This window comes from Tribolium castaneum, chromosome 3, assembly GCF_031307605.1.
Source record: "Tribolium castaneum strain GA2 chromosome 3, icTriCast1.1, whole genome shotgun sequence".
Lineage (NCBI taxonomy): Eukaryota > Metazoa > Arthropoda > Insecta > Coleoptera > Tenebrionidae > Tribolium > Tribolium castaneum.
This window is the reverse complement of record NC_087396.1, coordinates 18,079,794-18,104,935: the sequence shown is the minus strand read 5'-3', so window position 1 is coordinate 18,104,935 and position 25,142 is coordinate 18,079,794. Positions and strand designations below refer to the sequence as shown.

Sequence of the window (25,142 nt, the reverse complement as noted above, 5' to 3'; positions counted from 1 at the left end):
ACTGAAGATAAATCTTCTGACTTTGCTGATCCTCAAAGTATTGTTAATGGCTTTGCTCATTTTTTTTCTTCGGCTGCACTCATAAATATGGAGGAAAATTTACTCTTTCCTGAAACATGTAACTGGGGTTTAAATTTCCAGTTTTCTTCAATATCTTTGGATCAAACTGTTTCTATTATGAAAAAGCTTTCAAACAAATTTACTGCCGGTGATGACCTGATTCCTTCTTTTATTGTTCGTGATTGTAGCGATGTTTTCGCTCAGCCGTTAACAATGATATCCAATCTTGCAATTAATACATCTACTTTTCCCGAATTATGGAAGCGAGCTAGGGTATGTCCAGTTTTCAAAAAAGGGGACAATGCTATTTATTATTTGTAACTATCGACAGATTTCTATACTTTCTAATTTTGCTAAAGTCTTTGAGCAGTGTTTGTATCAGGATATCTATTATAGCGTAAAAAATTTCATCTCTCCGGATCAACATGGCTTCGTTAAGGGGCGCTCAACGGTTACGAATCTCGCGCTTATTACACAGTACATTGCAACCAACTTGGATTCTGGTCGTCAGGTAGATGTGATATACACCGATTTTACTAAAGCCTTTGATTCAGTTAGTCATGATATCCTGCTTCATAAGTTAACTTTCTTCGGCTTTTCTTCTTCTTCCCTTCTCCTCCTTCAATCATACCTATCAAATAGAGTTTCCTATGTTTCCTTTAATGGTTTTTCTTCTTTCAATTACTGTGTGAAAGCTGGAGTCCCTCAAGGATCAAATTTGGGGCCACTTTTATTTATTCTGTTTATTAATGATTTGTTACTGTCTTTATCCTGTCCTGTTCTTGCGTATGCGGATGATTTAAAAATATTTAATTCTATCACAAATCAAAATGATGCTGACTTGTTACAACTGAACTTAAGTAAAATTGCAGACTGGTGTAACAAATATAAATTACATTTAAATATTAGTAAATGTTGCACAGTTTCTTTCTCTCGATGTCGTTCTCCTTTTCCATCTTCATATTCTATTAACAATTTTGCCCTTGAAAAAAAGGATGCCATTAAAGATCTCGGTATAACTTTTGACTCAGCTATGACATTCATTATCCATGTCGGAAATGTTCGTAATTCCGCCTTCAAGTCGTTAGGTTTTGTTATGCGTATGGGTAAATATTTTTCTGATGTTGCACTGTTAAAAAATCTCTATTATGCTTTTGTCTTAAGTAAAATTGAATACGCATGTCTAATATGGTTTCCAATTTATATTTCTCACTCTATGCTCCTAGACTCAATCCACCGCAGATTTTTGAAATTTTTGTCGTTTAAACTGGGTGGAACTTATCCAGAAGTGGGCACCAGCCAAGACGAGCTGCTTGCAAGACATAACATAGTTGCACTTAACATTAGAAGAGAGCACATTTGTCTCAATTTTTTAGATAAATTACTCAGCAATAGGATCGACTGCTCTAACTTATTGGCTCAGATTCCGTTCAATGTCCCACGCATATGTTCAAGATATGAAATTATGTTCCGGCTCCCAACACCTAGAACTAACATTTTGCGTCGTTCACCACTCTTCATAATATGCAGTCTGGCCAATCATAAATGGGATTAAATTAGATTAAATCTATTATTTGTATTATTACATTTTAAATTTATATTAATTTTCGTTATTTTTAGTGTAAGAATACCTGCATCTATAATTTCTTATTTTTTGTAACAAAATTTATTTTTGTCCTGTAACTGATAACCTCGTTGGACAATAACGATTATTATTATTATTATTATTATTATTATTATTATTATTATTATTATTATTATATCTGATGAAAAGTACGATTCAGTTATCGATTTTTGATTTTCATGAGGTGCTTTAGGCCTAATTTTTTCATCATCAATCACATTTTGTAATAACTGATAATAAGGTTCTTCTAAATATTTCGCATACAAATAATACGTATCAAAAAATAAATATTTTAAAAGATTAACAACAGTATTTGTTTTACCAGAACCGCTTCGTCCTATAATTATTAATATAAAAGGCCATTTTGTATTATTGATTTTCCTAGTTTCATTGTTAAAAATGGTTATAATGGAAGATCTATGCTTAGGCACTCCTAATGGAAAGAAAATTAATGCAATATTTAGTACTTATTCTGGTAAAACTTACATATTTTATGACAACACAATGTTTATAGACTTTGATGAATGTCTGTTTAGACCAAAGAAACATGGTATAATAGCTAAATTGTTTTCAAGTATTCCTTCTAATGTTAACAAGGCGTTTAGATATATTAATGGAAAAATTTATTTTTTAAAGATAATAATTACTATGAGTATGATGAATTTTTGCAAACAACAAAATCGGATAAATTTGATTTATCTATTTTTGGGAATTTTAATTTTAAATGGAAAATCTTATAACTTTAAATTTAAAAGAGCGCGGTACTTCTAATCTTTGTTATAAAGTTTACAATGAATAAATTATAATTGAGCTAACAGAAGACGAAGAACTTGAACTACTACAAATAATTACTTTTATTTTACTCGTTCGTTCCTCTTTATCGTTCCTCTTTATATAAACGCTAATCTTATTCGTTAACAAATAGTTTTCACATCAATTTTACAGACAGGGTGTTTTACCCCGTCGGAAAAATATATCAATATTTGAAATTGATTAAAAACATGTTCAATGGGTTGATTTCTAGTATCATTAAATTTCAACTGTTGTGCTGAACAGACCCATCTACTTAGTTTTCTACCTTATAAAAACAGGATAAAATCATCAAAAAAACAAAGTGTTCTAAGGGAGACCTTATAAATTTTGGACTTTTTGAGTTACCTTGAAAATCAGGTTGTTGGCCTTAAAAAGATAGATTTTCCAGACACCCTAAAACAGGGCGTCAAGAAAATTGATGTCAAAACAGTATTTATTAACGAACCGTTTGTATTCATTAATTATGAGATCTAAATTACCACAAGCCATCGAGTTTCAAAAATGGGTTTACTGGCTGGCTTTAAAAAGAAGGGTATTTTCACGATTTTTTTCTGCTTTTCAGTTTACCCTTAAAAATCGGGGTGTTTTCCTTAAAAAGTAGCAGTGTGCATAGAGACCCTTATACTACTAAACATACATAGTAGAAGCCTAGAAGGTGTAGAAGAAAATTATTCTACATTCTAGAATTAATAAAATAATTTTCCAATTGAGTCCAAACTTTCTACTTTTTATCATATTTTGCACAAGTTTGTTCAACAAAAACATTTGCACATAAAAAAATTAAAGTAGATAATGATTTATTGGTTTTCATTTCCTGTGGTAAATTTGAACGTAAATAAGAATAAAAAATTGAAAAAGTATATTTTGCATGACATAAATAAGCATTACACAATATCAAACTGAAGGAGTCCATTGTATAAAAATCGCAGTCTATTTAACACAGTACAGTCTTCAAGTCCATTCCTCTACGGCCTCATATTGTCCAAAATCCAGTCCATGTAATACGCAACTCTCGTGTAAACCCCCGGTAATATTCCCGCACCGCAATTCCGGGGACCAAACGAGACAATCCCTTGTTGCACCAACCGCGCATCATTAAACAACTGGGACATCACATGCAAAGGTCCCCCACTGTCCCCCCCACAAGAGTCACCCTTGGTCTTGCCACCCGCACACAACTGTTGGTGCGTAATTTTTATATCTTTATACAGCCTAGCACACTCCTCATAAGGTACTACCGGAATTTGCACTTTCAGCAAGTCGGGACTGCTGCGGCCAGTTTCTGTAACACCCCACCCTGTCACCACGCAATTCCGGTTGGTGAAATTGTAATTCCGGGCCCTCTCAAGTGGTAAACACACTGGCCGTGTGTTTTCTGGAATGTCAAATTTTTAGTTTGAGTGTTTGAAGAATAACTCGTATTGTACCTAATGATAAATTCATTGGTGAAACTCGAAGGAGCCCCACATCGTTAGTATGGAGACTGGTGTCGTAAGAAGGGTGAGGAATGATTTCTTCGATGGCCAAGTCTTGATATGGCGGGGCGCACACCAGGTCGCCCTCAGTTGTTAATTCGCAGTCTTTTTGGGTCTCAATGTTGTGTTCCCCGACTCGAACTCCAATGCTGTGAAATGGACTTTATTTTGAGCTCAGAGATAATTTAGGCACTTACAGTGGAAATTTGTTGTTTGTTATGCAGTGTGCAGCAGTAAGGATGTATCTTTCGTTGATGATTGTAGCTCCACATTTAAATTGGGGACCTCGGCCTGTAATACGCAAAAATGAATTTCTAAATCATAAATCTTTAATTTGCATATTTATTGCGCAACTTTACATATAAATTACATTAACAAACTCGTACCAAAATCTTCTCAGAAGCGATAAAATTATGATGAACAAAGACTTTAACAAACATGAAATAAATTATGGACCAAAGATGCAAAACAAACTTGTGGTGAACGTCATACGACGACGAGCTTTAACTAAAACAAATTAAGAAAAATGTCTATGGAAATTTTAATTTTGACTGTTTACTTTATCACTGACAAAGTGTACCAAAAAGCCACGAAGAATTTAATTTAGAAATTCTCTCTCTTTTTTCCTAAACAGTATTTGAATCACGTTTTTTTTAAAGATTCAACTTCACTCAAACCATAATTGAAAATGTGAATCTCGTTAAACTTAATCGGAAGCTGGTTGGAAAAAGTACTAACCTGTCCTGTATGACAAGAGGGCCATCCAGGGAAATTCAAAGAGTCCAGTTTTGTTTCCATTAACAATCTTGTTATCTGTATCGAAATAGCCGCAGTTTTTGGGTAAAAGGTCTATGTTTTTATGTCTAGAAACATTGGGGGGTCCTTCTACGTCAGGTTTCTTTTCCGTGACGAGATCAAGTACTATGGGTTTCGAAGGACAGCACACTTTAGGATTTCTGCCATCAAAACCGCAGTGGTATGATTTGAGTAAATTCGTGATTCGCTGGGGTATGGGTTGGGGTACTTTATCTAGGACATCCATGACGTTTTTGCAGGAGTATATGGAAATGCAAGTTCCTGTTCCCCCATCGGGTGTACGACAACCCTCCTCTTCTACCACCCATTCTGGAAAAACAACCGAATCGATGTCGTTGGTATTTAATTCAAGGACTAGAAGTAGTAGAAATTTGAAAGAAAGTGCCTTGTTAACAGGTTTGTGTATTCTTAGTACTGAACGTAAATAAGTAACTCTTACGACTTTACGAGGTACCAAGAAGTAGGAGTATATTTGTTGTTGATGTTTTTAATATACGCAGTATGAGAGGATTTAATAATAAGTAATTTACGAATGTCGTGATGAAAATAAATTCGATGTCGTACGTTTTGAGTTTTGAATAATATTTTGTAAACTTGACTTGTAAGCTATACTGTGGGAAGTATGGTTTAAAGTTAAATTTAAAAATTTATATTAATCAAAGGTATAACAATTTAGGCCTACCCTATTCTACAAAGTCACACAACTTGATCTAATTTAAAGTGAACTCTAGGAGACGAATTTAGCTTTCCTTAGGTTTGTCATTATCATTAAAGAAATGCGTCCCCAGAACCCTAGATTCTTTGCTAAAGAATACTTTTAGGGTCGCTATCATATAACTTATACGACGTAATCTGTACTTATACTCTAATAGTCCCTACATAATTACAGCAGCGTCTTGGGTCTTAGTAGACATTTATTTAATTAGGTTTAAAATTCCCAGGCATAAAGACAAAATTTTGCAACGTTAAAAGTAATACCTTCATAAGACTTTTTGTAAATTCTTAAATAATTGAGTTTTTTATTTATCCTTGGATGTTAGATGTATTAATAAAATGACCTGGATTACGTATCCATATGATGGATGACCTTTGCTTTTCCAAAATTGTTTTACATAATTACAGTGGAACGCGATTATAACGTACCCGACTTTTAAAGAACTCCCGGATATAACAAACAAAATTGAAAGTCCCTTTTTAAAGTCTTATTAACTGTTTCAAAACTGTAGAAACGTCAACGTCGCGTTTTCAATAAAAGTTAGTTATGCTTTCAGAGAGAGAGTCCTTTGCGCTGAGCTGATTTTTAATTTTCTAATATAAGCGCGTATTCTATAACTTTTTTAACGGACTGTTAAAATTTAACACTGGTTAAAATCGGAAATCTGGGAATTTGATTGGTTATAGCCATAGCAACAACAATTGACGGCATTTAAATTTAACCGGTTTTGTTACAGAATGCGCGCTATAATCAATATAAAATGCACCAAATTTTGTCAGTTTAAAGATTATTATGAATTAAATAAAAAGCATGTATTGATTGCAATTTAATTAAAATATTTTCTCTGCAGCCCAAGTAGAATGTATTGAATAAAGGCGTTTAGTAAAGGCGTTTAACCTTCAAAAGTAAGTTGCGTTATCGCTTTACTATTGTAATATTAAAAAAGTCGCATAGATTGACTGAAAAGATCAGACAAGGCAGGTGATGTCACTAATTAAAAATTATTTTTTTTTATTATATTTTAATGCTTACATACCTAATAATAATATGTAGATAAGTAGATATGTTTCTTAGAATATTTTCAATCTACCTAACAGTTTAGATTTTGTAAGTAGTTCATTACCAATTGTTAGAACTTTTCGGTTTTTTTCTTCTATTCTTGAGAGAAAAAAGCGTTTGCAACCAACTACGCAAACATCTGATAAAAGAATGTCCAGTGTAAACAATTTAGCATAATTTAAATATGTTGTAAAACCATGAACTTTAGAGATATGATTGACATGTGGTCAAGCACCTATTTCAGATTTCCCATAGTTTTTGAACAATTCTCAGAAATCAAATTCATGGGTATTTCCTGGTAAGCTACAACAATACCAGTAAATTACTGATTAAAAGTTCAAAAACGTAACCCGATCACAACAAGATTGAGATTAATTTAACTGTACTACTTACAAGTTAATAAATAAAAGTTGTTATTGTAGATGACTACATTTTAACTACATTTTAGAATTTCTATTACCACAAAAAAAAATAAACAAAAATAAAAAGCAATAAGCAGGAAAATAACTAAACATTCAAATAATAGGAATCTCGAACCATAGGGCTTGAACGTGTGAGGGACTGAGGGTGTCTGCTGCTGCAGGAAAAATACTTACGCGCTTTGGTAGTCACAATTAGCACACAAACACAAAACTTGAATAAAACGTGATCGAGAGCCATGCTTTTCACCGACCACTTCCAAACCAACTGATCTCTCGCGTCCTTGTAGATCTTTTAAATGATGCAGTCTCTTAACGTCACTGAATAATATCATTACCAAACAGTAGTCCGTAGTCCTCCCTTATTCAGCAATTGCTAAACCTGCAATTATTAATTGAGGGAAGCAACGAAACAATGAATAACACAAAGAAATAATAAAAAAGGGGATTTTTGTGATTCCGCGTAAATAAAGAGAAACGATACATATGAATAAATTTTAATAAAACATCATCTGGCTCCTCATTCCAAGTTGTCCAAGATCCACTTCATGTACTTTTGCACGTTGGTGTAAATGCCAGGACGACCACCTATGCCACAATGAGTGGGCCCGAAAGAGACAATTCCGTACTGGACGTAACGGGGGGACCCGTTTATGAGGTCGATACGCTTGAGAGGACTCCCGCTGTCTCCACTACAAGAATCTTTGCCATGATCTGCACCAGCACAGATTTGCTTCTTGGTAATGGGTTTAAGGTCATGGTAAAGAATTTGGCATTCGTCTCGGGCCATCACCGGTACTGACACTTTTCGTAGTACCATACTCTTGGCCCCTTTAACAAAAATTTGGTACATATTCTAGTAGTAAATTTTTGGTGTTGTATACCATCTTCAGTGGCACCCCAGCCCGCCACTGTCATTTCATGCTCCTCCAATTTGGCGTGCAATAACTCACCGTATGGTAAACAAATCGGTCTGATATTCTCTAAACAAAAAATATGTCTTATTATTAATAATGAAAAATAGAAGTAATAATTTATAAACCAGTGGCGGCTCAAGTTGGCAATTTTGTGTTTTGCTTTACAAAAGAAATTTTTGTCTTCTGCCAGGAGCCGCCACTGCAATTAACCCAAGTTTGCCCACTGACCAAATTACCATAACTATAATTCGCTGGTGTGGCCAGTCTGATCAAAGCAATGTCATTTATAAATGTCGTTGGATCGTAAAATGGATGGATTATGGCCTTGTCGATTAAAATATCTTGAACGGGGGATTCACAGTTTTGCCCATTGGGGTCACAGTCCGGGTCTGTCATTATGTTGTATTCACCTAAGCGAACTCCCATTCTGTAAAAAAAAGAAATTTTGCTACAACTCCTGTACCATCATGGGTTTTCCGCTAGGTGGTGGGTTTTTGAACTTACATGGTTGTATTTTCAATGCAGTGTGCGGCTGTGAGCACATACCGAACCGTTATTAAAGTTCCTCCACATCTGAAGTCGCGTTGTGAAGAGGAATTTCCTGGAAATACTTGTATAAGCATACGTTAGTGATTGATGCGATTTTTTTATAACTTACAAGAAGATATTAAGCAGTGTTTCTTTAGATTTCGACTTAATCGTTATGCAATACTTGATTAATGAATGTTTTTATTTACAAAAGAACTATCTATAGGTACTTACAAAATATAATTGCGCTAGAAAAATTACATTTCATAATGTAGTTTAACTGAGAGGTCTATATATTATTATTATAGATGTATTTTCGATAAGTTTTCGCAATTATTTGAAACATGAGATCGGTTATTCTTTTGTTTTTTCTTAAGAAAATTTATTAAACCAAATAGAGCTTTTTGCGTTTTTGTTTTTACTTTTTTGTGTGAGTAATGGAAAATTACTTTCATTCACACTTGGTTAAGCAAACACTTTCTGGTAAACTCTAAATATTAATGTCGGAAAAAGGGAAATCCAGAAAAAATTCTGACAATAAACGTTATATTTAGAAACCTTTTCGTTTGTTTACCTTTCTTTTACGAGTATTACATGGCAAATAATCAAGTATTAATATATGCATTCAAGATTAAATTAACAAACTGTCGCATATTTTAAACATTGTAAAATAAAAATCGCATAATTTTAGAAACCACTTAGGTGCCTATATTTAATTTAATTATGCAAACGAAATATTTCAAAAAAAAAAATTGAAGTCCATATCTAGATACAGTCACGATCAAAAAAATGACACCAATAAAACTGCATCCACACATGATACGGTCAATGTGTACGTTTGGCTAGTTTATAAACTAGCTGGATATTGTGTTAATTAGCTGGACAATTTGTAAACTAACCTGTTTGTTGAAATTTATGACCAAGAAGATTCTAGTCACACTTTTGCTATCCGGCCCGGTTGGTAGGGATGTCATTCTTTTTTGATCGTGACTGTATATCTCTTCAAAAACTAACTAACTTTAATGTTCACTTTCTGTTAATCTAATAATAATAGGATTCAGATATTAAAAATAAAGCTTAAAATGTTACCAACAAAAAATATTTATAATAATAACAAAATCTCGTAAGAACACGAAAGTAAATGTTGGCTTTTTACGAAGAGGTAATATTGGCAACAAATTTTTGTTGTTACTATGGATACACACTACTCACAATAAAGAAACGCAAAAAATTAAAAATATGATTTTCTTATGTTGAAATGATAGTAAAAGGCAGATTTTACAGAGAAAATTAGACAACCACAGAAAATAAACCATTGATTCGTTATTTTTTTTTGTTTTATAAACTATGTTTACTTTCAAAAATTTATGGATAAAAATGTAAAAAGATTTACTAAGAATTTTCCTAAATCCTTTTAAGATTTCAGAAGTTTTTTGTACTCGTACTTACCTGTAAAAAATTAAATTAAACGTTTAGTTTTAAAAGCACGAACAAAAATTAAAATCAACGCAACAACAAAATAGGTATAGTTTTTTTACAGGTAATCTACATACGCAAAATTTTCCCAACCAGACTTATTATTACAAAACATTATACCTCTGAATCATCTTATCGTATATCGCAAAGCAATTTTCTTCTTTTGTATAGAGTCAAATTAATTACCGCATACAGCCAATTAATTTAGTACCTGTTTTGTAAGCAATCAAGGCCATCCAAGGAAATTCCCCCAGACTAGCTCTTGTTCCTGAAGTAATCCTTAGACCATTAGAAATTTGACCACACTTATCCATGGGCAAAAAGTCAAAATTCTGATGGTTGACCAGATCTTCACTACCCCGATAGACCCGAGGTGCGTTCGTTATATTCTCAGCCTGTTTTTCCGTAGGTTCAGGAACCTCAATAGACTCACAGCAAATTTTTGGTACATTTTTATTGAAGCCACAGTATGTTCTTTTCGGTGTGAACAAAATGTAACCTTGAGAAGCGTTTGGACAGTTCGTAATCTCGGTGCAAATACTTGGTGGACGACAATAGTAGACTTTAAAATTTATTTAAATAATATTTATCAGAAAAAATGTACCTACTTACAGCGTAGGATGTGGCTTAAGACAAAAGTGTTGGCACAGATTAGAAAGAAAAACAACTCCTGTAACATCTTTTCAGATGGTCAATCACCATGCTACAAATTTTCAGTTTTCTGTGTTTATGTGAAAATAGAATAGTTGGAACTGGTTATACTTTGTATAACGTGCAAAAACTTGACCATCGGGTGTGTAAAAGTGCACAAACAATTATTAAACGTGAGTGACATCATTAATTTCTCCAATGCTACGGTAATTTTATAATAGCTATTATTATTTTTAACTACGCTAGGCAAAAAGCTTTACTTAGGTATACAGGAAATGAACGAAACATGTGCTAAATGTCGGTAAAAATGTTCTTATAATGGAAGACGATACTTATTTTTCAGTAGAAGAAAAACATTTAAAAATTCCAGCAATTAATACAGTTAAGAATACGATCTCTTTCTCACGTGCAACTCACAAATATTTTTCTTTTGAATAATTGTTATGAGAATTTAATATTTTTTATCAGTTTTAGGTATTATATGAAGTATGACTGTTTAGTAGTCAAGTCGCTTCAGTTTTTAACATCTCATAACTGTAAGTATAGGTAACTAAATGGTCATTTAAGTATTAAATATTAGATTTTGTAAAATATCTTATTTTATAATCTTATCTTATTATTATCATTATGAGAATGTGGTTATATTGTGCCTTTCTACGAGTAAGTTGATTTTTTTACACATAATTTTATTATAAATTAATAAAAAAAATGGATTGATACGAGACAAAAATAAAAAATACAAATACCTGTGTTAGGTTCAAAAATTGAAGCTATCATTGCTATAGCTTCAGTATAGCTAAACAATTTTTGTGTTGTGTCAGAGACTGAAAAAACTAAATTCTTTAGAACTTTGTAATTTTTAAATGGACACAACTTCCGGCTGAATTGGTGGGAATTGAAATTACTTCCTATTCCTAACTTCACAATCTCCAAACAAACAAAACAGCTGATGTTGAGCGTTGCTTTGTAGGATTATTCTTAAAAATGGACTCAGATAACGACAATAATATACCAGAAAATAGAGATGAGATGGCAGGGCCCTCCATTTCAGACTCTGAATCTGGTAAGTGCATTTTGTTCCCTTTTTTCGAATTTTGAAACATTGTGAATTTAGAGGTTAGAGAGTCTAATCAAAACAATAGGAGAAGATCCAGGAAAAGACACGACAGATGTACTATTTTGCTTAGGAGGCAACGCAAAATGTTTGGTAAAAAATAAAACTATTTTAGCATTTTGTCGGTTATTTATTTGTTTATAATTTTTTTAGAGAAAATGCTGGATATGGCTCTCCGCAAGAAAAGACTGCAGTTGGATTATATGAGAAAAGAACTTGAAATGAAAAGGCAGTTACATAATTTAAAGATGCAAATGTTGAGGAGTGAGCTTGATTTTAAAAAGAGGCTCTTGGCTCTAATGAATGAGGGTCTTGATGACGTTAACATGTAGTGTCTAATGTTTTGTATTTTGTAAGATTTTTGATAAGTTTGTATTAAATAAAATGTTTTCGTGGAAAATTATTGGTGTTGATGCCTTTTTCATAATTTACCCCTAATACCCATAAATTGATATAAAAATTAATTGCGGCCCCTCAAACTATTCTACTATATTAGAAGTTTGTTTGGCCTGCCTTTTTTCAAATTAAATGGTAACATGTTATTTACCAAAGGACATATATTTGAAATAATATTAAAAAAATGTATTTTTCAAGTCCAGTACGGGAGAAATATTTTGTTAGAAGTACAGTAAGAAAGAAATCCAATTATTAGAAATTTTGCGTTATAACTGGTTGCCTATACTCTCTAAATGTATTCCTATTTTAATTAACAAATTTTTTTATGAATGCAAACAAGAAATCAACATATTTTTGCAAACTGTGATTTTAGGAAAAAAACTTTGTTAATATATATTTTTTTTAAATAATAACGTAGATGTTGATTAATGTTATCTATCAGGTGTTTAATTGGGTTTGAATGAAACTCGAATAAATCTGAAAACTGTGTCAAAATGAGTATAAAAATACTGTTAATGTGGACCATTCTTTTCACCGATCCAACAACTTCAGGTTTGTTTTTGCATTTTTTTCTTATCTTTTATCTCATTGTCGATTACACCTTTTGCAGTATTTGCAGCTGAATGCTCTCCACCACTATCATGCCTTCTCATAACAAAATGCAAACCTCTCATGACTGCAATAAAAACCACACAAAATTCTCCCGCAATAATAAAATTTCTGAAAGCTCAAATCTGTAGTCACAACAACAAACAAGAGCCAAAAGTCTGTTGTCCCGATAATCCTCTCAACAATAAAAGTGAGTACCTGGTTTATTATTTTATTACTTCTGAATGCTAAAGTATGTAGAACAATTAAGTGAATCACCGTGCAAACCCTCTTTTCGATGCGTCAGTCTGTCTGGATGCGGGCCTTTGATGTATTTGGTAAATTTGGAAAAACCGATCCCCGCAGGGATCATAAAATTTATCAAGTCTCAGCAATGCGGGACAGGTAAAACCTACCCCAAGGTGTGTTGTAAATTGGAGGCAATAGATTCGGATGAGAAATCCACGCAAAGTGTAGCGGAAAAGGCTTTCAGCAAGCCCATACCCCAGAAGGTCAAGGCTGAGATCATGAACAAACTTTTTAATGATGAATTTTTTGATTTCGTAAATTATGACTTGTTTCTTTGACCAAAAAAAAATAAAAAGTAATCCAGTTAGTGTGTAAACTGTGTCTTATTTGAAGCCAACTTTTAAGCGAAACTTTTCACGAAAAACACATTTATTTTACAAATTTATGAAAGCTAAGGTTTTTTAAAATTGATTCAGAGTTTGAGAGATTTGAGTCAGATACAAAATAGATAAGTTTTTTTATTAAATAAAACTGGCCGTAAGTAGGTAACTAGATGAATGTTTAAAAAATAAAATAAAAAGTAAAGCTACAAACAATGGAATAGTTTTCTTGTAAAGTTTCGTATTTGAGTCTCTAGATGGCAGGATATCACTACTTTTAAACTAATATTCACAAAAACGAAGATAAAAGTGGAAATTTGATTTTAACTATTTAAATAATTTCTGTTATACCTACTAAAGGCAAGTACATTATTTACAACTACTAAATTTTTGTTCAAAAATTCAAAAGTATTAAACTATTCTTTAATCTTTTTGGGGTAATAAGTCCTCCGTGTATAAGTAGGATACGATACATATTCTAATAAATAGTGTAATTAAATTACTAATTATAATAATTATAATAATTATAATAATACATGCAGCACCTGTTTTTCTTGTAGAAGTTGAAAAAGTTGGGCTTTAAGATTTTAGAACACTATTTTCTAAATTCAGGTCAGTTGCATGAACTAATGAGCCAAAAACGAAAAAAATCAAACAAACAGGAGCGACGTGTAGGCAAAGATGAAAACAATGCATGAATCGTCTGCTGCGTCTACTTCAAAGGTAATGTCACCGGACGCGCTTAAATAAATCCTGGTGTATGAATGATGGGGCAATTAGTTTCGTCTATACATCAATCGTCGGTATGAATTACGACGATTCCATATTAAAGTTGAATGGACAAAGTTATAAAATAAGATCAAACATCGAAAAATCTTTAGGAGGGCGCCGAGCATTATGTAAACAGCTTATGTTAGGCAAATAAAGCTTTTCTACATATTCAAACAATCAGAGTAGTATCAAAAGTGCCGACGCGGGACCAAAATACTTTGACTGTTTTTAAAACTTCACACTCGCGTGTTCTAAGGGCCAAAGTATACAAACTAGGCGGTTTCGTTTTAACTTTCTTTTTTCCGGGAATCGATTTTCGAGTGCTTTTCGGGATTGTTTGAAGACGCAAAGACGATAGCGGGAAATCTATAATCGGACTCCGGGACTTACATTGAAGCGATTCCAACAATTTAAGCAGTTTTAGTTGAAGCCGGCATTGAAATCATAACATTCATAACAGTTCTTTGTTCTGGCTCACACAGTTACAATAATGTTGCGGCTTTTATGATTACTTTGTTTTAATTAATTTAAGATGAATAATATTTTGATTAGTGTCCTGTAACAGTCGGCTAAACAGTCTATGTCTTTATGCCTAAACATAAATAAATATCTTCTCAAAACTAAGATATACAAACCTTTCATTTGCTAGGTATTATTTATTGGTTACTGTATTTAGCTTCCGTGAAAAGCATGTCCATCAAGTCATTTATCTATAATTTTTTCTTTCCTACCACCATCCAACCGATCTTCTGAAACGCAATAAAATTTTAATTTGTAATTCCTTACCCACTATTAATTTTATTTATTATGCAGTACCTAACAGTCGTAAGGAAGTAAAAACCAGATTTTTTACGACCACGTTTAGTACGGACCTGAAAATTAATGTCAGTATCGTGTTCGTCAAAACCAAAGAGAAAAACAAATCAATTACAATTAATTACAACATATTTGTTCGAACACTGGATTGTTTTGTCACAATTTTATTTCTCCAAATCTAAACCTTTTGACGAAAGCTTTAGGTTTCTGTCCGTACAAGGTAAGCCTGCTAAAAGTATTTATTTTTATTTAATAATCATACAGAAATCAAGGTTTGCTCGGCGTTTGCTATATCATACTCGTACTTTATGTGTGAGTGATTTTATTCAGAATTTTTTTTAATAAATATTAATATAAATTAAAAATAATATAAATATAAATAAATAAATAAATAAATAATATAAATTAAAATAAATATAAATATTAATATTATATAAATATACAGGGTGCTCAAAAAATGGCGCACCAACTCAGTGGTACGTTGTTGAGAAGCATGTGTAGATCACGGGAAAAATCTTGAAAAAATTCCTAAAGTCATATTTAAAAAAATCTGGAGCTACAAACTTATTTTGTTAACTTCTTCAGTTTTCATTATTTTTTAATGTTTCTATGTTTCACACTAAGTAATCGTTCCCTAACACAACGATGAATAACTATTTTTAAATTTCCCATAAGACTTTAGCAGTTTTTTTAATTTAAAAAATTAAAATTCATCAAAAAAAATCACAGTTTGTAGATGTGCCAACGCTGGGAGTTATTTCCTAGGAAACCGTTTCAAAAATAATTTATTTTTATTGTTGATCAAATTTTATTGCGATCACGACTGTTAGACAATGTTGCCACATATCATTTATTTAAAATTCGTTGTTTATCAATAACTTTAATGCAAAGAATTTTTTTACTATTTTTACCTTTATATGTAAGCAATTCTTTACCACACTCCATTGAGTTGGTGCGCCATTGAGCTATATATATATATATATAATAAACAAAGTTTGTTTCTAAATTAAACAACTAAAAATGAAGTCCTAAATATAAGTTTAAATTTTTCTACTTTCGCCAATGTTCAGTCATTGATATCTTACAGAATTTACTTCTGGGGATCCTCTGTAAAAGAAGTCTTAAAGTCACAAAAAAGATAGTACGTTCTATTAAAGATGTTCTTTAAGCGTTTTCCGTTAGCAGTTATTCAAAAAACTGTACCAAGCATCTTTGTTTAAATAAATGCAACATAGTATTATCATCAGTCGTGGCGAAGGAAAATATGTAGCGCTTTATCCAGTCTTTTTAATGTGTAAATAAATCATATCTATTTATTAAATATAATGTATAACAATAAATAAAGAAGATGTGTAAAAAAAGATAAAGGTGCAAAATGCTATAATGAAAGTGGAATTGGAACATTGTAACTATGCAAAATTTGGTAAAAGGTGTGCAAAAGTAAATAATTTGCGACCGGTTTATAAAAGCGTCATTAATTTAATCTGCATTTAAATGGTCACGTGACCATTCAATCAATTTAATTGGTCCATTCGCGTTGTTAACTTTTAACTACGAATTAAATTTTAACAAAGCTTTCTGTAAACTGGCCTTTATAAAGTACTCCCAATATCATTTCAATCAACGGGTCATTATCATTCTTATCATAGGTGTGTAAAATTTGAAACTTAGAGTACGAAATTGTGCAAAATGTGTGCAAAGTTTATTATATTATTTATAATTCGGTATTTGACCACAACACAAGAACTAACTGCAACATTCGACAACAAAAAGCAAAGTCAAATATTTTTAAAAACTCACCTGCGTATAATAAGCATATATTTGCAATATTTTGACAAGAAAAAATTAAACGAATTACAGAACGCAAAATGTTTAAAATAGTTATTTTTTTTATTAAGTGCATTAAGCTTGAGTTTGAGAATGTTAGTTTTTTTATTGAGATCTTTAGGTTAAAATAAAAAATACATTCAAAAGCTCAAAAAATCAGCTTTGTCAACGTAATTAATAATTAATAGTTATTATGACCTTTAAAAATTTTGACATTGCAGTGCGCCAAATACAGCAACTTTGGAATCACAATGCGCAAAGTAAAACAAAAAAAAATAAAGCTTTGTGTACTAAGATTAGTGAATAGGTACACGTATATTTTGTCAATTATTGTAGAAATTTTTTTTTAAACTGCTACACGACAACTGTTTTTATATACTGTGGTTGAATTTTATGTTCGCTGTAATAATTTTAAAATTCTGTAAATTGTATATTTATTTTGTGTTTACGTTAATATCTTTTTACAAAATTTTTCATATCTTATATCATGCGATTTTTTAAAATTTGGATCTACTTATCCATGACAGTTTCGCCAACAATGAAACGAATTGCGTAAACAACTTCAGCATCGCCTTATCTATCAATATGTCCAAAATGTTCACCGAAGAACATAAAAAAAATATGTTAGAATCTTATTTCCGTACTGAACACTGGGTTAACGTAACTGGCATGGATAACTAGATCAAAATTTCAGAAAATCTACTTGTACGCAAATTTCATTATTTCTGAAATCATTCTAAAAGAAACGATGCCTAGGTAAATAATGTTTGAAGCGAAAACTACTTGACAAATATGTATTGTTGCTATCTTTAACATTACATTTATTTGAATTTTTAATTTTTATTTAATTATGTTTTGAGGCTAAAGACATTTTACTAACGGATTCTGCACAAAACAACATTTAAGCATCGCTTGTTTTAAAATAATAAAAGAATTAAAAAATGTTTGCAGCGATTTAATATTAGTTCATTCATTCAATCAAAATATACCTAGGTATAGGCACTTTTATTGACTCACATTATACAGAGTGTGTCAGATATACGTAACTCAATTTTAACAGAGCTCAACAAATAAAACATCTTTTCTATTTGTGATTTCTCAGTAAAAAAATTGCGAATTTACTTAAAATTTGGCCTTTTTAAAACAATGAAAATTGTTGCTATGAATACAAACTAAGTACCTATTAAATACTGACCGGCTCGTTTACACAAAAGATAAGAGGAAAACTGAAAAATATAAATAAGAATTTTGCAAAATGTTGTATATAAAAGTTGTTGTATTTTATGAGTTTTATTCCGTGTTAAAATTAACACACGTATTTCCGATTTTTGCTGTTGTTGTTTTATAGTGTATCTACAACTTATTTATTAAAAAAAATAAAGAGAAAACCTCCACCAACGCAAAATTTTTGCACTTGTATACCTACAAAAGTTTGTAATTATGTAAAATATTTGAGAATAGATTGGAAAAATACGTATTTAGAGACGATTACGGGTAAGTAGACAGCATAGGTACTACACAGAGCAGTGCATAAAAATATAAAATAGTGCAAAAAAGGCAAAAACCAAAAGACTTCTAAATTCTTTTATTTAATAAAGTCTTCTAGGTATATTCTCTACTTACCTTCTCTTAAGGTCGATTGGGATTTTTTTAGGTACTACTAAAAAATACATAGATTTCTTGGATTGCGTTTTTGTTTTGTTATTAAAAAAGCAAATGTAAGACTTATCTATTTCTCAGACGGTTCAAAGAATTTTTTAAACTCTCTTTTCATGCTGTGAGATATTAGATAATCTAATCTCCTGTAGCTTTATTCGGCGATCTAGATATTTTATTTATCATTTTGAAGTCGTTTAGGTATTTGTATGCGTCAAGATGGATTCACAGTTGTATTTTGAATTGAGTTCAAACTGTTAGATATAGAATTATTAGGACTTATATGAAGAACAATAGGAAAATTAATTAAGACCAAAAACAATAAAAAATATCTTTTTGTGAGAAATATTTTAATCTATCCTCGTAAACTTATACATACCTACATAAATAAAATATAAATTTAAAGCAAAACAAATTAAAAATTTGTAACTGTTGTTGTAACACTTTGGTGGATACATCTAACCTGCCTTTAGTCCTAACAACAAATTTTCGTAAGTCAGAGATTCAAAAAAAAGATTTGAAGAATTAGGTAGTTCCTCTAAGTATGGATAGTTTTCACAAAGGCCCAAGCCCCACTCCTTGGAGCGGTCGTTGATCCAGTTAACAGGTAGCCACCTGATTATGTCATCATCGTCGGATGCAAATCCGATGCAAATGAAACAAGTGTCAAACACGACACAAGAAGTCCACACACAATCTGCACGTGTTGTGCGGAAGTGGCCGAAGAAAGAGGCGTGTCGATTGTTCGACGGCATCCAATGGTGAAGAGATGGATAGACGGTGACCGCCCCCACTGTCGGCGCCGTGTTGTTCGAAACCGTTCAGTTCATAGCTGGTTTAGGTGCAAGCAACTACAAGTGCGTCTCTGTGAATAACCGCGGCATGAAGCGTCGCGGCGCGGGACTCTTTGCTTCCGTCGCTTTGTGGACGCTTCTACTGCATCTCACGGATGCCGACTGGTGGTAAGTCCAAAACAAACACACTCTTTCATTCACTTCTTGACCAGACTGTGGAAGAAAAACGCGCCTGTTGCGAGCGGTGTTGTTTGTGAACACCTGTATGTAGTGAACTCTAAGTTCGGTTCATTGTCGATGTATTTTAACCAAATCACAGACCAGACTTACTATTGAAAATTTTACTCACAAGTCTACCTATAGATAAATAATACACTACTAGACCACTAGACTTTTCGAATATTCCCACTACAATTTGTTCTGACAAGTTGATCGTGAAAATTATTTAGAATTTCTTGTTCACGATATTGATAGATTAAAAAAATGCATATTTAAATAAAAAGAATATCTTGTGAAATAGTTATTGGATTTACACAGTTTAGTCGTATTTAAAGTATTTAAAGAACCTTTGTACTTACCTATACTTTCTTAGTGCAATCAGTTGATTTTCGAAAAAAAGTATAGATAGTTTAGTTTATATACAATGTGTTTTTAAATGATTCTCCTCATCTAGTTAACTTTGGAATTGGTTTACATGTAAAAAAAAATTGTGCCGCTCTGCTCATTTGAATTCTGTCAATAAATGTCAAAACTGTTAGTTGTGAAATTCAAAAATTGTTAATTAAATAATTTTAAAAATTTCGTTAAAATGCAAGAAAACACTTTTACTGTCGAAGCTTATTTCCGAATTGAAGATTTAATAAATAGAGAATAGTAATATTTGCTTGTCATTAATTCTATAAAGCGGGATTTCTGATTTTACATGCGAAATTCACAGACGACTAGATGAGAATCATTTAGAAACACATTGTACTGCCAATAATGAACGTTTCAGTAATAGTTATATAGGGTTTGTTTTTGCTAGCTTATGAATAGTTACAAACTAAAATTTTTAAAGTTCTTATCAGTTTTGAAGAATGTCACTTAATGGAATGGGTGGGTAGGTATAATGTCAAAAGAAAAAAAAAAGTAATACATTCCTAATACTATGATATTTTTAATAAAAGAGTAATGTCTAATATTGCTTTGTACTTATTTAAGTATTTATTTAAGTATAGTATGAATTGTACATAAACACAAAAACATACAATGTATTCAAAAAAGTGTGTTCATCAAGTCACCTTTGCAGTTTGAACGTAATGTGTCGCTTAATCGTGAATGTCGTCAAAGTGACAGATCTGTCAAAATAATGCAAAAATACGTCGAATTCAAAAACTAAAAAATACACAACAACAAAAATCACGGAAATATTAGAGCACAAATCAAGGCAAACCCTACACTTGAATCTACGTTGCCGAAAAATGCGTATAAAGCTAATTCAGAGACTTTACGATAGTCATTTGGACTAAGTGCTACATTGATTTGAATTCCATCGTTAACTTGATGAACAACCATTTTTGAACACATTGTAATTGTAATTGTATACAAAAAATGAATCTTTGGTTTAAAGCTCGGATAAGCGAATAAACGTTGGATCATCCAGTATCTTCAGAAATGGTGTATTAGAATAAAGACAGGTTTTAGTTGGCAAAAAACTGGGCTTTTGCCTTTTTGCCGAAAAATGATTGAAAAATTGTAAAGATGTAATGATAATTGTTTTTCTTTGCTTACTTATTAAATATTATGAAAAACAAACTAAGAGTAAGAAAATGAAAGGTAGAAGAAAATCATTTACCATAAAAATATGTTAAGTTTGAAATTTCTAACTACGGTACAGCGGAAGAAGATATGCTCATCATCAAGTTACGTGGAAAGATCTTACTAATGTGTTCTGTTAAAATAGTGGTTTCAATCACACTATAGCGGTGAGTCTGTTACAAAGAAAGGCAAGTAGGTACTTAGAAAATAGTATAATATTTTTTAATACATAAAGAAACTACTTTTAGTGTTGTCAAACCATGAACAAATAGTAGGTATTCGTGCTGAAAGTCTAAATTGTCTAAAGTAATAATAATATTTTTTTATTTATAAAAAATATCTTCAGATTAGTCGATTGTTTCTAAAATGTCCCTGTTTTCTATTATTATTTGTTCTCACTGTGATGCAAAATATGATTTCACTGACCATTTTTAAAAGGGACATCCTTTTTGTTGTCTTTTATCCTATTTATTGGCACTTACTTACTAATTGACAACTTTATTTTACCTCGGACTATTAAAAAAATACTTTTATTATCTTTTAAACCACATGATGCTGCAAATAAAAAAACACAATTATGTTATTTATCCGAAAAACACCAAGCGTTGGGTATTTTTTGATAAATAGTGTGTGTTATTTAATAAGTGTACCACCAAAAAAAATGAATTTTACTTAAAACTTTTAATGTGTACTGCAGGACTTCAAATTATTCTTTCAGAAGATCTTTGACTAAAAGGGATTTATTTTTTGTGTGACTGGTGTATTTTAAACCATGCCTAGCTCTGGTGGAAAACAAAAGAAAAATAAAAATAACAAGACTACAGGTAGTTTCCCAAATAAGCTTATAAAAAATAATTATGGCTTGTTCTTTAATTTATGTATAGGTATCACAATACAATGTTTAATTCATCTGTATCAATAAGCGTTTCATTAATATTTATAAGAGGTTGTTACAGTTTTATAAGCGTGATTAAATTACTTGGTATCAGTTAATATTTTCATAGTAGGTATTTATATGAGTAAGTTTTAATACAGGATTTATTCACCTCATTGAGGTGCTGTACCGAAAGCATTAAAAGTGTTACAGCTTGACTTTCAAACAAGTTCTTTATTTTCCGGAGAAATGCTGCACTACCGTTTATAACACTGCATGTCTAACGTTAGTTTTGCTCTCCAATCATTAAATTGATTGTACGTGTTTTATAATTTTTTTGACAAAAACTTCATTTAAAAGTCATAAGTACTTTGGACCAGCTTGGGTTTGTATCACGTTTGGTTAAAAAATTCTTGTTAGCTGGTTTGAGCCGTTGATGAATATTCATACTCTGTTGATATTTTTAATTAATTGCATTGTCTGGGAGAAATCCAGACAAATTGCTACCTAAGGGAATGGAGCACATGGCTTTCCACACGAGCGCGAGGCACTCCTCGAGTGCTTAAAATGTTTACAAGAAGTCGCGAGCGATCTCGATCGGTTTATATAACTCCCAGACTTTGATGAAAAGCTTTGTGAAAGACTGAACATGTTGTGTCCGCCACTTAATAAGGGCAATTATTCTTAAAACTTATCTCTTTGGATCAAACTGCAAAGGGGGCTGTCATCAAAGCTGCCTGTAAAAAGTGTGGATTTTTTCGGGACGTTCCGAGACAATAAAACGAATTCGACAAACATTTGACCCGGGACAAATGTCCGACAAGACATTCCACTTAGTCCACCGAGACTTGAATTATAAATATTTGTTAATCGTTCAGTTCAGGTATGGGAGAGGATGAATGGGAGATCGTTCCTACGGACGATGTGGAAACGTTAAAAGCGTTAACAAACGTATTAATTAACATGGGACGTCTAAAACGACTACAGAAATAGTTTTTATAACGTGGCAGCGACTGCGAGTCATTTAAAAGTCAAATTTTCGAATGCAGTCCTTCAACCTGTTCACTGGATACGCACGCCAAATTCTTTTGGCAGTCGATGCTCCAGGGTGCTATAAACACATCGAGATTGACGACGGGGAAGATATGCAAAAGAAGGATACAGGGTGTTACGCTCAATGGGCCTGAACTATTCGCACGGGCTGTAGCCATTCAACAATCGCTTCGACGCTAAATGTCAAATGGATACTTTAGAACCTTGTTTATTTTTCTTCTTATTTAACAAGGAAGCACTCGCGATTATGGCACGCCCACCATTTAGCTTTTACTCTTTGATTTAAGCGCTCCACTCATGAAGTATTATAATTATTTACTAACTGCACGTTTCTCGAAGGTTTTAGATTGATTATGACTCCATAAAGGAGGTCTAGTCAGAAAGTAGACCTTTTTTCTGTTCAAAGGTGCCAAAATTTTGAAATGTAAATAGTTTTTTACGTCGAAGCTTTTAGTAAAAAAATCATTATGATATACATTCTACAAAACATTCTTTAATTCTGTAGTAAACAGTAACAGGTAAGGAATGATAAATTCTTTTAACAAATAATCGAAATCACTTCAATTTGACATCAGATAATGTGTTTGTATACTATTTCTAGACAATAATTAGGTGGAAAACAAGTAGTACCGGACCAATTTTTGTTTTGCCTTTAAAACGTTTTATTTTTTGTTTTTATGAATCACAATTTTTGGGATTAAGTTCTTACTAATGATCAATTAGGAATATTTACCAGAGAAAAATTGTAAAATTTCTTTAAAATCTTTGTCCTGTGAATGACCATTAAAACAAATTCACTATCAACAATAAATATACTCGTGTCATAAAAACTGCAACACCAAGAAGGAATAGGAATTTTTTGACGAGACTTGGCGCAAATGTTAGGCATTTAGCAGGTAAGAAATGATTACACATTTTAACAATTTTAATTTTAATCAAGTTGTAAAGGAGGTTTTAACACTTGAGCTCTTTTACCAGCAAGTGTTGTTCTTCTAATTTTTGCAGTGTTTTTCTTAAATTTGTTTAGTTTTAAGTGTTATTAAAAGGAAAATATACCTAGAGTTTGACAAAAAAGAAATTACCAACAAATGAACAAATTTAAAAACAGCACAATTTTTGGGTTTTGAATAGGGATTTTTCCAGTTCATGACTGGACATCGTTTAATGATACTTCGATTTCTATTCAAACGACTAACAATTTCTCTAACTGAAAAACTCCTATTCGTAGTCTAAACTGCGCTTTTAGAACACTTATCTCTAAACGAATTAAAAAAAAACACATGAAAAATAGTCAGAAAAGCAAAAAATTGGAAGAATAGCACTTGCCTCTAAAAGAACTTAAATGTTAAAAACTCCCTTACCATTTGTTTAAAATCGTTCAAATTTTAATCATTTATTACTCGCTAATAGTTGACCAATTGCGCCAAGTTTCGTGAAAAAATTCTAATTCCTTCTTGGCGTTGAAATTTTTGTGACATTGAATATAATTAGTAGAACACATACTAAAAACGATTGTTAAAAATAATTCTAAATTTTAAATACAACACGTTTTGAATTCGAATTTTGCAAGATTACAAACTATGACAGGTGCAAAATCGGTGGAGAATTACAAGCGTAGGAATACTATCAACCTAACAGTATATCTACGTACAGGATTAGTCTAAAAATATATTTTTGATGTAGCTCATAATCGAACTATAATCATTCAGGAATCAGTGTTTTTTTGTACTTTATTACATATTGCAAGTAAGTTTTTTTTAATTTGTTTTTAATTTTTTCTAATTAAAATCAATTAGTTAACATTTAGTTGCTGAAAAAAATATAATTTTTTTAATGACATACTAATATAAGGAACGCTTAGATATAAGGTAGGTATTTTATTTTTTGTAAATACTATTACATTATTGCTATGCCCAAAAAGTCACAGTCAGATAATAAAAAATATGTTTTTTTAGTGACTCAATATTAATTAATTAATTTTGATTCCTATAAGCAACTGTAGAGAAATTCTGAAAAAAATTGACATGGAAAAAAAAGGAAATATGTAGTACTTAACAGCAATTACTGTTTTCAGCATTTTTGGATATAGATGAAATTTTATTAAATCTGAGGGATGAAAGTATGTGACGTATTTTAATAAGTACTTGTTACATTGAAAGTATTTCAACAACTCTTGAAAATTTGTTTCAATAAATTTTCAACTTTGTATCTACACATTTCATATTGTACTTATGGACTAAGTTTTTGTAACATTAAACATTTCATCTAAAAGAC

The 25,142-nt window shown here is 31.6% G+C and overlaps 3 protein-coding genes and 1 non-coding gene across 4 annotated transcripts in view; 3 read left to right on the top strand and 1 right to left on the bottom strand.

Moving 5' to 3' along the window:
• Positions 1–3,341: 3,341 nt before the first annotated feature.
• Positions 3,342–10,718, bottom strand: LOC661559 (uncharacterized). Its single transcript, XM_064355965.1, has 10 exons — positions 10,515–10,718; positions 10,114–10,464; positions 8,403–8,508; positions 8,135–8,325; positions 7,866–7,964; positions 7,504–7,812; positions 4,711–5,142; positions 4,170–4,263; positions 3,925–4,121; positions 3,342–3,872 (listed from the first exon to the last, which is right to left on the bottom strand). Exons 1-10 carry the CDS (start codon positions 10,579–10,581, stop codon positions 3,463–3,465), a joined length of 2,256 nt encoding a protein of 751 aa, XP_064212035.1. The 5' UTR covers positions 10,582–10,718; the 3' UTR covers positions 3,342–3,462.
• A 467-nt stretch (positions 10,719–11,185) lies between these two features.
• LOC103313571 (uncharacterized) lies at positions 11,186–12,070 on the top strand. Its single transcript, XM_015981546.2, has 4 exons — positions 11,186–11,213; positions 11,524–11,616; positions 11,668–11,760; positions 11,821–12,070. Exons 2-4 carry the CDS (start codon positions 11,538–11,540, stop codon positions 11,997–11,999), a joined length of 351 nt encoding a protein of 116 aa, XP_015837032.1. The 5' UTR covers positions 11,186–11,213; positions 11,524–11,537; the 3' UTR covers positions 12,000–12,070.
• Positions 12,071–12,457: 387 nt separating this feature from the next.
• On the top strand, positions 12,458–13,259 carry LOC103313572 (uncharacterized). Its single transcript, XR_010333361.1, has 3 exons — positions 12,458–12,615; positions 12,674–12,862; positions 12,913–13,259. It is a non-coding gene; the product is annotated as an uncharacterized LOC103313572 (transcript).
• Positions 13,260–19,142: 5,883 nt separating this feature from the next.
• LOC661650 (protein Wnt-1) overlaps positions 19,143–25,142 on the top strand; it is a 40,535-nt gene continuing 34,535 nt past the window's right edge. The window contains exon 1 of the mRNA XM_008197148.3: positions 19,143–19,312. Within this exon, the coding sequence (XP_008195370.1) occupies positions 19,233–19,312 (80 nt within the window). The 5' untranslated portion in view covers positions 19,143–19,232. The remainder of the gene's footprint in view (positions 19,313–25,142) is intronic.